Source organism: Trichoplax adhaerens, genomic scaffold (assembly GCF_000150275.1).
Source record: "Trichoplax adhaerens TRIADscaffold_4 genomic scaffold, whole genome shotgun sequence".
Taxonomy (NCBI): domain Eukaryota; kingdom Metazoa; phylum Placozoa; class Uniplacotomia; order Trichoplacea; family Trichoplacidae; genus Trichoplax; species Trichoplax adhaerens.
The window spans coordinates 5,917,262-5,931,889 of NW_002060946.1; the positions used below are offsets into that span (position 1 = coordinate 5,917,262).

The 14,628-nt window shown below is 29.6% G+C and overlaps 1 protein-coding gene across 1 annotated transcript; it reads left to right on the forward strand.

Annotated features, from left to right (window-relative positions):
• Positions 1–5,196: 5,196 nt before the first annotated feature.
• Positions 5,197–6,219, forward strand: TRIADDRAFT_55873 (uncharacterized protein; the record flags this gene model as incomplete). The annotated part of the gene is made up of 1 exon (XM_002111598.1): positions 5,197–6,219. The coding sequence occupies one exon, from the start codon at positions 5,197–5,199 to the stop codon at positions 6,217–6,219; it is 1,023 nt and encodes a 340-aa protein (XP_002111634.1).
• Between the last annotated feature and the right edge of the window lie 8,409 nt (positions 6,220–14,628).

The window sequence follows — 14,628 nt, forward strand, 5'->3', positions numbered from 1 at the left end:
CATATCGTCGCATAATTAATCAAGAGAATTGTAAAGGAATATTTGATTATATTTTTATACAAGTTACACATACATTTTCATGAGTTGAATAACACAGTCAAATACTCCTAAGCAATATTTACTCAGGAGCTAAAACTATTGTAGTGAATGGATTTTTTAAGCCTTTTCCATCATACCAGCAATCATCTATAATTGCCGTACTCTATTAAACATAACAGACTAATCTAGATCATACACTACTTACTTCATATTGCTGTAGAACTATCAACGCGCATTATTTGAGTAGTTGCAGAAATATTTACAATCACATGGATAGACTACTTAACAACACAGCTTTATAGGGATTATAAGCTGCAATCTTTTACGTATACTGAAAGAATAATACAAGTACACTATTTTGTCATGCCAGGTTTCATCTAAAGTTGCTTTATTAAGCAGAACTGCTATTTCACGCCAGGTAGTGCTTTACGTCACATTATCATGACAATTTTAAAACGAAACTTGCGAACGAACTTGAATTTTGCTGAAAGTACTTCATAATTAAAAATCAGCCAATGATTCCTCTTCATATTATTGATTATCCGTAAGCAAAATTAATATCTTGATTCATTTTGCTTAAATTTCAGTTTCATTTGCTAAACATATCTTCATGTAATTAATTATGTAAGCACAAAATAAAGTAAACTTGTTACGGTACTAAGGCTATTCGATGCTGCTTTTATGACATCCGTGACTTAGAGATAATTAAGTCGGATTACTTATAGTTGCCTTGCTCAAGCGCCGGTTCATTGGCTGAATAACATTTAAAACAACTAATCATTAATGGCATACTGTAGGATTTGTACATCTTATAATGAAGTAAGGAGTAGAATCTATTCATACTATAGCATCGCATCTTTGATTTATGAATTAGGCCAGATTAGTAAGTTTTGGGTTCATATTAATGAGCTTGCAGAATCAAAAATTATTGACCCCAATGTTTAATTCCCTCCTTAAAATAAAGAGGTTAACGTTATAATACATTTTGTGGTACTGCATAGGCCAAAAATAGTCGAGTAATAAAACTTCTACTACCAAACCTAATGCAACGATGTAAATTTTAGCGCTTTTCAGTAAAATATTCGAATGTAAGGAAAAAAATAAGAAACCAATGCATGTTTCAAAAGTTTCGCCTTCATCTAACAAATTATAGCACGTTACCGATCGACTTCATTTCTTTCCCAATTTACCATTGCATTCGCACACGCAAGCAGCACGATATAGTAAATGGTATATAAGGCAAATCCATTCTTAATTTGATGTAAAATCTTTGCGCTTAATTAAACTATTACAGTATTGCGCTACGCTTAGTTTTGAATTATAATAGAGTAATATTGACAAGAAAATGTACTTGTAACGATACAATTTTCAAATTATGTGTCTTAGCCATGTATTAGGTATACATATCCGTAAGGCCTCCTGGAAATTATCTCTAATCTCACAAATATCACAATGATTTACGCAACTTAAATCAAATCTTAAACACAAGATTTGAGAAATACTTTCGGTTTCTAATCAGTGTTTTTACATTTATATTAACTCCCGTCGTTAGTACAGGATATTTGTTCCTGCAGACCTGGGATGTATGTATATTGAAGTTTAATCATATTGTAACAATGCTTAAAACTATATCTTTCAAGACTCTTCTGAATCTAGTATAGTTCCGTTAATTAAGCGTTATTAATATGTAATATAATTAATTTCCTCTTCAATATTCCGAGACCGGCTTTTCTATCCATTTAAATTACTTAAAATATTAGACACAAATGATACGATCCAATAATCTAAACTCGATGGTAATAGATAACTAATGGGCTATTACATGTTGCCACAGCGATAATTATTTCAGCTGTGGTATTTCAACTGCATTTGTGCAAATTATTAAATAGTCTAAACATTGTTAAACTAGTAAACTTATATTTTTACCAAAACATAAACATTGACATTTTAATTAATTTTCTAGCTTAGTCAGTTGTCATCTTCATGACTATAGGTATAGAGAGCTTCAATAAAATAGTGTTCCACTGTAAGCCCTTATTATCTGTATTAAGCTCATTGAGAAATAAATATTCTAATCTATCATTCATGGGCGTTAGCATCGTAATCAATACACATAAAAGTGAGTCTGCAAGTAAATAAATCGAATAGAATTCACGTTAGGCTGAATATAAATGATTCACGCTCTCCTAACATCCGTTGATATACGTACAATAACACCGATAGGAAACCGAATAAATATTAGCGAACCATGCAGGTAGAATAAATTGCTGTTTTGTGTCAATTTCTACTCTTAAATAGGTTATTCATCAAAATTTATATATTTACTGACTAATTAAACAGATCTAAGTAAAGTAACTCCATATCTTAGAATTAGTAATTTCGTCATCATTTCCTGATCTCTGTATATAGCAATTACTAATATTGAGCGCACTATCTAAATTACTCACTAAGAAATTAAGAATAGATAAAAGTAACATATTCCCATAAAATGATTTAGTATGCGTATTAAAAAGTTTAATTTTTTCTTGGAATTACTTATCCCCATAATTTATATATTGCGTAAAGTCATATAAAGGAGTAGATGTTCATTAATAAATACAAAATGGCATATTAAATTATCTGGAGATAATCTGAAGTCCCTACGGCAAGCCTACATGTGCTTAACTTGCATTAAGATCGTGGATAAAATTTCATCAGCAATTTCCTAAGAAACCATTAATTCGTAATCGAGTTTTTAATTTAACCTCTATCTTTCTAATAATTTACTAGCATCATGCTTTTCATATTGGAAAGGTGCATGATACATATAGTTCGCTTTCGGTTGCAAGCCTACTGCCTGAAGATCTAAGAAATATTTTATTTCCGCCAACATCAATGTTAACGTTTCCCAAATTAAAATTTTTACTTGGCATAAATTTATAATTGTCTTGATAGGCTTTCACAGACATGAATGAAACTTCAGCCTTTATTTCTGCAGACCTTAAAGATTTATCAATATTTAACAGGTTGAAATTTGTTTACCCGTATTTACTGTAGCTTTTATTGCTCATAACAAACTTATTATCCAAGATCAATTTCCGTCTACAAATAAAATGGAACAGTTTAAATCTGTTCTACTGATGGAGGATAAATTCAAGAAGCAATCTTTGGTAAAATTTCCATATTAACCCAGCAACTTGGTCATATGCCTAACTCTTATTCATTGTTCAGCCTGATTATTCGAAATAATACTGTGAAAAGCGACCATTCTATATCATAATAGATTCTAATATAATTGCTTGAATCAATTATAAATAGCTCCTATCTGAAGCACGTGGCTAAGTTGCCTTGACTGTAAATATCTATTTAATCATTTATGCACCTGTTACGAAATTGAGTTTTGTATTATAATATGTGGATAAATTTGATGATGTTTACCGTAGGTAAGAATGCATAAAATTCAGTGATATCCCGCTAGATCATGAATTACTACAAATAGTGAATAATAAACTATGGTTTGTAGCAAATAAGTAAATAACGATATTACCCCATTGTGATAAAGTGATCTTCAAAACAATAAATCAAGAACTACAGTTTCTTGCAAATTTCACTTTATTACAGAAGTTAGGTTCGTCTAACTACCAAGGACTATCTGACTATCTGACAATCTACCTATTACAGCAAAATTCACGATTTATATACGATTAGTTACACCCATATATAAGATTGTTTTTAATAGCTAAAGTTACATAAATTTAATACTATTGCTTGCAAGATCTGAAAGCGGTTGTAGAAAATTCGTGACCTATGTAAGATCGTTGTTTAATATGAGTTTATTCTTTCTCAAGCTTCATATTCGGCTGTCAAATACAGTTGTGGCATTCTTTTTATTTAAAGTATACATGAATAAGGTAGATTTTTTTTCAAAAGTGAAGGTCATTACAAGCATAATGCAATACGTAGTAATCTAGTAATGCCCTACAGTCTATTGTAATTTACAATAGTATGGTTTAAGAAGACAGTATAGGATAATTAATTATTACTGAATATGAGTTATCTAGATCTTGGCTTACTCTCTCGATTGAATGTATGACAAAACCATTATAAGGATAGTCTTAGTTATTTTATACTATTCTCATGATTTAAGACGTCATATACGAGTATATTGAAGTGAATTAAACCTATTTTTAGTTTTGGTAAGATTTTGGACATAATTTTCAAAAGACATTAATATTACTCTCTACCACCAGGCAACCATCTCATTTCTAGTAGTAATATTAAAATTGCAAATTCATACCTTTAAATACCATATATTTAAATTTTTATAGAATTTGTCGTACATGGAGAAACAAATTCAATTTAGGCTATAGACTGTCTAATGATAGGTAGTCCAACTTCAAAATTTTCTTCTATAAGTGTTTTGTCAGTATATCTTTAACAATTTAATGTTCAAATGCATTATTCACCAGGTATAATTCAGATAGAATAGTTTCTATTTAAGTTAGTAATTACAGTAAGAAAAATAAATAATAAATGATTATAATTACTAGTAATTGACGTCTTTACAAGTATAATGCTTACATTTTGATGTTATGACTATTACCATCCTAAATTAAGTGTGTTATGCTAGATTGAAACTATAGATTCAGTTTACAGAACTATAAAAATAGGATAATTACAGCCTGGCCTATTATAGAAAAGGATAAGAAATGTTACTATTTTAGTACTTGCTGATTATTCATATAAAATAATATCCAAGCATGCATGATTTGTACTTGATAGACAGGATATATTTGTTGCAATAAATCTATAAAAATTTCGAACTCGGGGTTGATTGCGCCGATATGTCCTAAATGAGTTCTAATAGACACAATAAAAAGAATTAAAGTTCGATTTGCAAAAATGTAAAATGTGTCAACCTTTGCTCTTCCAATATGGTAATGATGCTGAGCTGTCCCATTGTGAGCTTATTAAGTATTTATAACAGCTGTTACAATAAACTTTACAAATAATTTGTACCGTTTACGGTTGAGTTCTCTTATAAATAAATGACATTTGTTCTAATTTATAAATTCTAATATAACAATTTAACGTATGTGTTAAATAGCGTTACAGATTATTAACAACTATAAAATTACTTTTTGAAGTCCTCAGATCTTATATTTTTTAACAACCATCATGGCAACTCACCTACAGACAATCGTGACCGTCAATGCTACCATGACTCCTATTACAGTAAAATCTGAAAACGCAGATGCAGCCTTACCTAAAGTAGTTTTTGCCATATTCGCATCATTATCAGTCTTTGGCAATACATTGGTTTGCTGGGTATTTTTAAAAAATAGTCAATTATTACGCCTTGGATCAACTATCTTTATCTTTAGCTTAGCCATTGTAGATATCTTGACCGGAATATTAATTCTTGGCACACCGACTTATAACGGTATCCAAATACACATGGAGGGTACCTCTGCAGCACTTTATTGCTCTCTCGTCCATTCTGAATATTTTATCTGGACTTTTGGTATTGCATCTTGTTATATTATTGCTGCTTTAAGTGTTGAACGATTGTGCATGGTCAGTGCTGCAGTCAAGTACAAACGTATTTTTACTCCGAATAAAACGATCATCTACATTATCTTGATTAATATTTGGGCTGCTATCTTAAATGCGCCAAATCTCTATCAATATTATTATAATTCAAATGCAACCAACCTAGAAGAACAATGTGGATTCCGAGCTTTATCTGATGTTGAAGCTGTTAATAGTGCAATTTACTTCACTAGTTTTGTTATACGTTTTGCCCTTCCCCTAGTTGTCATGATTTTTTGTTACACTGCATTCATGCGCAAAATAAGAACTACAATAACTGGTGTATCTAATGCTACTGATATTCATACTAATAAACGCAATCGTTTAATGCTTCGACGATTAACGCGAATGTCTGTTGTAATTTCTATTGCATTCTGTATTTGTTGGTTACCTAATCAAATATATTTCGCTTTAATTGCTCAACATTTAATTACTTATGACATAACTATCCATATGTTCACGAAAACCCTCGTATCCATGAACTCTGCCATTAATCCAGTAATCTATGCTGCCACAAATGTCTATTTCTACAACGAACTAGCAGCTCTCATAAAGTACATTTTCTGTTGCAAGCGTCCACAGCGACAAAAATTATTTGTATCGGTTTAATAGAAAAGAGCCTTGAATGTAACTGTCAACTTTACAGTGCAAAGGTGTTTAATTAAACAGATTTTTTTTATTTTACATTCTGTTACAACCTAAATATATGCCGGTATTACTCGTAAATGATGCTATCAGCTCTGCCGCCGTAGTTATGGCAATAAGCATATAGTTCAACTGGCATTTAAAAAGAATTTTATTATTTTGCATTCTGTTTTAAGCTAAATATATACCGTTATAACTCATAAATGATGTTAGCAGGTCTACCATTATAGTTACGTCTATAAGTATATAGCACAACTATTCATCCTATTTTATAGAAGACCATTACTTAATACTAGAATTTATTATGGAAGCAAAATTTCATACATATATTGATTTATTTCAGAATGCTATTTAGATAGCTCTAAACTAATATTGTGATATAACATATAACCTATTCAAATCGTCGTAAATTGATTATCCAATGCAGATTTTGTATGTAAAAATATGGTTCTATCTTGATCACGATATATTATAGAAATACTCGTACATCCCTAAAATGAAGTATATTATTGGCTTATTAATTATAAACGTTAGAAGATTTCTTTCTTTCCGATTCGAATCAGAATTATTAACGAAATTCATAGCATTTGAAACTTATGATTTCAACTAAATTTTATGCTTGTTAAAGTACTTCCAAAGTATTATATAATTGGAAGTAATTATATCTTATTATAGCCGAAATAGATTGCATATTTAATATTTTGGCCTTCAGAAACTCATTTTCTGTACTTCTTACAAACGTTCTCTTATTAGGATTAAATCTATCGATCTATTCTCATAAATAACGCTCTAATATCATCTATTGTCAATATTAAATTGAAATATAGAGGGTGTTGCAATACCGTATTATTTTTCATCATGGTGTTTAGTCCGTTAAATCAACTATTTCATCAATGTATGCATCTTTTATTATCAAACTAACCACTTTTATTACGCTAGTTCAAGTTCAAGTTAAAATTATATGAATCTTTATTCAATCCCTCACTTCTCTTAATTCCTAACTTATGTTTCTAATATTAGATAATTCGTTAAAATATGAATAAACTCATTAGTAGCATAAAACAAGTTTTAGGTTCTTTAATAATGATTATGATGCAAAATATAGAGATTTTTCCTCTCATTTATCTACCTTATATCGTACAGATAGATTTTGATCAACGAATTAACCTAATGTACGCCATCAGTAGTAGGTGCATCTAAAGTCATTAGACTATTCAATCCTAGAAGTGATGTCTGTTCTATTTACACATATTTACGCGTACATATATATAGTAAAAGTAAAATTGAGAAATTTTTGATGAATAAATCCCGATACTCACAAGTTTATAGCTATTCTAGACCGGCTACTGTATTAAAATACCAGCATATCGATCCTTTCAATAAGCTTAGCATGTCAATGCTTAAATTCCATTCAATTTAAAAAGGAAGCCTCAAAGTGGCTTTACAACTAATGGTTATAATTATGTATTGACCTATAATAATGCAACTGATTTACCGAGATATGTTTTTGTATTCTATTCTGCTAAAGATTACTTGAAATTTTATGATGTAGGATTTCCGTGCTAGATTTATAATTATTTCTATATAATTGCTATTGCCAATGAATTATAAATATTCTCTTATCTGCTTATTGATCTAATATTCTGATTCCCGTGTCTTCGTATAGGCAGTTCTCTTAATTTAATAAATTACATAACTTATAATCCGCAGGTCAAATATATGTGTATATGGCGTTAATGAAATTAAAAGGTATATTAACCTGGTCTTCGTTATGGTTATTGTTCTAATTCTATTCAATTTTCAATATCAAAACGTTATGGTTATTATTCTAGTATCAAAACTATCCTGGTACGAATTGTAACCATAGATAGCAGAATTTAATTAATTGAGCTATTTACAAATGACATACAAGCATTGACTTGTCTATCCTAATGAATATCTTGGTTACCGTTATCGCAAATAATTTATCATAATGGATATGAATAATTAAATATTCCAGACCTTAATAATATTATTTTTCTATTTATTAATAGATTAATTACTTGTGGAACAGTAGAATAGAAGTTACGGGCGATGAATTACTTGCTAGCTATAATCATATAATTTTAAATTCTGAATTAAAAACAAGATTTCTAAAAAAATTAGGCTAGTTATTATCATCTTATTGATATTTAATTAAAAGAACACAGCTACCATAGTTACGGCAAGAAATTCAATTAGACACAAATTTTAAGGAAAACCTGCCTTATGTTGACTTAAAATTTCATAAGCAATAATAAATTTTAATACTTATAAGCCCAGTAGTTAACGTTACGGGAAATGTATTAAGCAGTCACAATTGATAGCTACTCGCTATTTATTCTTAAACCAGGATAATTTTGCCATTTCCCGATGGTGATTAACTACAGTGCTATTTATGAATCGGAGCTATTTCATTTCCTTTATTATTTATAATTTAAAATGCGTTATTCATCCACAGCATCTAGCTTTATACAATTCCTAGACTGGTCTCCCTCGGTAATAACTAAAATATAGCGGTATAAACGAAACCCTAAGCTCTTCATCAGATATTTCGAGGACCATTAAAATTTTACTAAATCATAGAATTCTCTTGCTTTTTTAAGATAACCCACAAAAATATCAATTCATTATAGCATTTCCACAAAAATGTATTATTATCCCTTATAATAAGTAACAACATCATAGATAGGTAATCTGTTCCTGTAACATCGCCGTGTAGTTTTATTACGCTTTTATACACACCAAACATTCTCTATTAATTAACGATCCAATCATAAGAACCGCCAGCATCCTAGATTCTAAAACATATTTAAAATTTTTATTCCGATGGATCCTTATCCCAAGTCAGCATTTCCTTTGATTATTAATATAATATATATCAACTGATGTTAATTTAAAAATATCTAGGAGCTAAAGAAATATTCAAGTTATGACGTAACCGATGTGCCTATGCATAATTAGTACCATAAATTATTAACCAAAATGTCTAATTAAGGTATATGGAGAAAATTTCTGTGTATCGATTCGCCTATTAGAAATTGCATTCTTATTCGTTATTCGTTCTAACTGTCGCTAGTAAAAAGTCATCAAACAAATATGATAATTTGAATGTTTAAGAAAACTCAATTTTATATGTTACAATTGCGCTATTTGTAAGCTGCATTTTTATTCATAATGTTATTAGAAATGATAATTTTGAAAACTCTTTTCTGTTTACTAGTAAAATTGCTGACGCCTATAACCTTTAACCCCAAATTCTATGCCTAGCTGCATCCTAACTCTAACTACAACCTAGACTTAATTCGTGTATTTGTAGATACTAAAACAACATTCCTAGTCTGCTAGATATTTTTCTATGTATAAAACTTTAATTTACTCTTAGTAGCAAAGCTCAATTTAGAGATTTGTAAAAGATAATGCCTACACTAACTACATTTATATTTGATATTAAAATTGTTAGTTTTATTTCTTAGTCAAGCAAGATTACAGTGATCTTAAGACTAATATGTAAAAGGCCTTCAGGTATATTGCATGCGGATCTATAAAGCTATGCGACCGATACATAAATTATAGTATACATCATCAGTGCAATTCGGCTATTATGATTCATCGATTTAGTAAGCTATCGTATAAGCAAAGTGACATTTGAATCACTGATCAAACAAACTTTTTCTCATTCATTTAATATTTAGTTATACGCATACTTTACTTTATGCCTTAAAATTCTGATGCGATGCGCTAATATCATCGATAATGCAGCATTAAATCAACAACACAATAACACTTAGGATATTGAAATTAAAGATTTTCAAGACTGATACTACTCTTTCGAAATCTCTCAGTCTATGAATTTAATATCTTAGAGGTTTCTCGTCCAATCTTATGGTATTTTTATCGATCTCATAACTCCACCTGATTTAGGTCAAAATAGAGCATAGAAATTTTGTTAGACTTATTCAAAGGTGATACTTTCTAATATATATAAAATTATTGTCGTAAATAAAGCAGTACCGTCAGATAAGTATGGGTTAATCTGACCCATGAGCTTTTTACAGCCTGATTACTTACAGAACAGTCACTGGTAATTAATACGCATCGACGTAATGTACAATGCATAATTCTATCATACCCTACAATTAATCATAACCAAATTCAACTCGAAATTATGTGCGAAAACCCTACTAAATTATTTCAAGAACTTTACATCTTCGTATTACGAGCATAAATTTTTGTTTTATTTCTTGCAATTGATAAAGAAGCTTCCATATTCAGTGCTAATAGGACTGTAGAATCTTATGCAGTACATGATCACGCTATTATTAATCTCAGGCTAAAATTTCAAGTCTAAGGAATCATTTAGAAAAATGCCCGTTATGAAATTATTACAAATATTATAAATCATAAAACACTACCGGTAAATAGAATATTCTCGCTATTCGATTTAATAGTACATTTGAATTGTCATAATAACTTCTAGGAATATGCGAATTAAAGCTATAATCAAATCGAAAGAAAAATAGTATTAATATATTAATATGGTTTTGTGACGTAAATGTTTCAACTTTACTAGTAAAATTTAGTATAAATCAGAATACTCACTATGGTATTAATCCTCGAACAATTTAAGCAGAGGAAAAATCATATGGGCTAAGTTTATTACAACGATACATTTGAGTTAAGTTTTTCGCTAAAAATAAATTCAATGATACATTAATTACTGTAGATTATAGCCCGTGTCGTCATTTGAACTGTGTATGATGCTGTCTATATCAACATGATGACAACAGACTCGGATTAACCACAACAGCAGTTTTAGGTAGAATGCGTACATTATCTAACTACCAAGAAATAAAGAGATGTTCCGTTGTTGGCAATTTTGCTTCCCATCAATGGTTTTTTATCCACTACGATACCACAGCACCATTATACAAAATGATTCAATAATCTATTGATTGCTAAATTATGCAAAACGTTAGACAGTAATATGATTAGATATATAAGTAGACAATCAAATTTAACCTTCTAATTTGATAATCGTGCTCTGTTGTTTAGATTGAATACGATAACTATATATAATGAATGACTATACTAATGCCCGAAATTTGAAAAGCAATTGAAGTGATGATATCATATAGTCATAAAGTACATGAGGATAAGTTATAACGTGCGTTAGAATGCATTAAACAGACAAAAACCCTATTTTACTTACAGTTAACATATAGAACACGATGAAACTTAAGAATTAATAAGTTTTCGGGACATCTAAGCTATAATCTTATGCTCCTATAATTCGCCGGCCTTGTTTTGTACAAGTCTGCTATGTACTCCGCTAACTGTTATATGCATGGAAACACAAGTAACCACAAATAAACTAGCATCATTAAATAAGTGGCCAGCAGAATCTATAGTAGATTGATATATAATTAATTATTCGGAATTGAATTCGTCTCTCTGTCTTGAAATGACGTCAATATCACAATAGGTATAAGAGCTTGTACAAGTAGTGAGCAGTTAGTACGAAATAGTAAATAATTCTTTTTAATCTATTGAATTTTCAAGTATGGAATCGAACTTATACTTACACAATAGAATTAAAAATTACGTATACTCTTATAGCAACATGAAGTGAGTTTTAAACGTTTAAATCATATCCACATCAACTTTTTATATCAAAATCTAAAATTTATGAAATCCTGTTGGCTAACGCTATCTTCCCAAAGTCATACACTATTGTCGATAAATATCTTATGTTCCAAAATTTAAAATTACTAAGTTGCAATATAATGTTGCATTTATTGTTATCGACTCGGTTATACTAGTATCAAACAATATTGATAGTACAATTACGAGAATCAGCCTAAAAATTAGCTTAAATTTTGCTACTTTGCGCATGATTTAAAATAAGAATGATCAGTTTATAAACAACTGAAATACCAGTAAGTAATTTTGTTACGCGAATCAATTTATATTTATGATGATTTCTTGCCAATTGTCACAAAACAGCTTTACAACAAGATAACGTAAGGTAAGATCAATAAGTCAATTCCTTGAACCTCGTATCAAGGAACGATATCTGCACTATCATGAACACGTTTGCTCTACTAGCAGACTACACAAAGACTTAGACGCCTCGTATTTTACGTTAAACACTAAGTTTGAGAATTAATTTTATTACACGATATACTGCATTTATATACTCTTCCTCAATAGTTCGTTAGTCATAATTTGTACGATTAACTTAGGAATCATTCACTGAATTAGACATTAATTTTAGCTACTACTCCCTAATACAGACAACAGTATTTACGAACATAGTCATCTGATCACTAATACAGAATAGTCAGATTACGATATATCCTACCACGGAACATTTCCACGATAATTTACAATCTACCATAACATAGATATTTCTACTCTAATACAGTACAGCATGTAACACTGTCACACCAATATAAAAACAAGTTTTCATGCAATGAAATATTCTTGGTACAAATTTACAAGAAGCAATCTCTAGATACCATCTATCGATCTCTAAGTTAGAAATGTACTTAACATAAATAACAACTTTATTCAACAACTACCGATATTGTTTAGGTAGGTGGCCATAAAAATTAAGGTACTTTTTTAGATTCTTCGATTCTCCCATGTTAATACTATCAAGATGGGAGTGAATCTTCATTTTAATGGAAAATAGCTAAACTTACTAATTAGCTAATTGTATTATATTAATTAATGGCCTGATCATATTTTACTTATAAAATCTATCTTTAATGACCGCATAATAGACTCCTGCTAGTACTATATGGTCGCCTACGAAAGCCAAAATTACTGTAATTAGCTGAGATCCTTACACTATCATTAAAGCAAATATTGTTATCGAAGAATGTCATAAAATCTCTTAGAGACAAAGTTGGTGCTGATCTGAATACAATTATTGTATCTTTGTCAAAATTTTTTACATATTATGTACATACGTTTATTTGCATCCAAAAGATAATACAGTACCAAACATATGGGATCTATTATCACATTTACTCACATAAGCTTCCTCCAACTCTATATTATCTTCAAAATCGACTTGAAGTAATAAATAAAATAAATGATATGAATACAACGCAGATAGTTAGCGAATCTCCCTAAATAACCGATATTTCGCTGACCGTGCCAGTTCTTCAAAAATATATTCTTACTATACGTAAGAGTATCAAATGATTAGAACATTGCTTGCTGAGTTGAGGCAAAACATTACTCTTGTATCGTAGAATATTCTGGGACTGTGATAAATTGGGCACATAAAGACTAGCAAGGTAGAATACTAATATATACAAATTGAATTAAATTTAATATATCGTATTTTGTACTTGCGCTTATAATTTAATAATCAGATACTTTTTTCTGCCCTGATTTAGCAAATAGTAACTCAGTTGAGTGACCTAACTAAATATATTTAATAGCTAATAAACTATTGAACCTGAAAATTATCACCCCAACAAATTGAAATTTAATTATTTGCTGTAGGCTCTGAATCTTTATTAGTCTTACAGCACCTAGACTATAAATTATAGAGAGTTAATATCATAAGGTAATTCAAATTTATTCTACTAATCGGTTATACTTTCACAGAGCAATCTTCGGCAGACTTCCATGTATATCTGACTATTAAATAATCTGTATAATTCTTAAATTATATTTAGCCTTCTACTTCGTCTAATCATTCAGAATACAAATACTGAAGTGGTTATACTCAACATTTCGTTACTTTTACCTAGAATAAGTTTATAAACGGCTAGTACATAAATAATACTACAGATTTATTTTCACAGACGTATTTATTAAATCATTTCTACACACGCACTACCAAAGTGGACAGATTTCTACTTATATTCAATATTTTATAATTATTCAAGACTATATAGTTATAAATTACAAAGGACTGATTAGTTATTATTCAATGTAAATTGATTTAGTTTGTTGCATATCCAATTAATTGCATGTAAGAATAAAAATATAAGGATAGTCATGGTCAGTTCTTTACTATAAACTCAATTTTGGGTGTGTATTAGATGTTATTCCCTATTGCATTCAATCAACTTTCTATCGCCAAATAATCATCTCGTTATTAAATTCTATATTTAAAACTTCAATTGAGTACTACGAATGATTTTACTTTTAATATTAATATTTTAATCGAGATTCGTCATACCTGAATAAGATTAATTTAGTTTTGGATATAAATTGTTTAAAAAGAGTCTCATTTTCAAATTTCTGATATTAATTTTATTTATTTACGCGTAAATAATAGCTTCTAATAATTTAGCCTTCTACTACATTATTCATAACACATGATTCAGA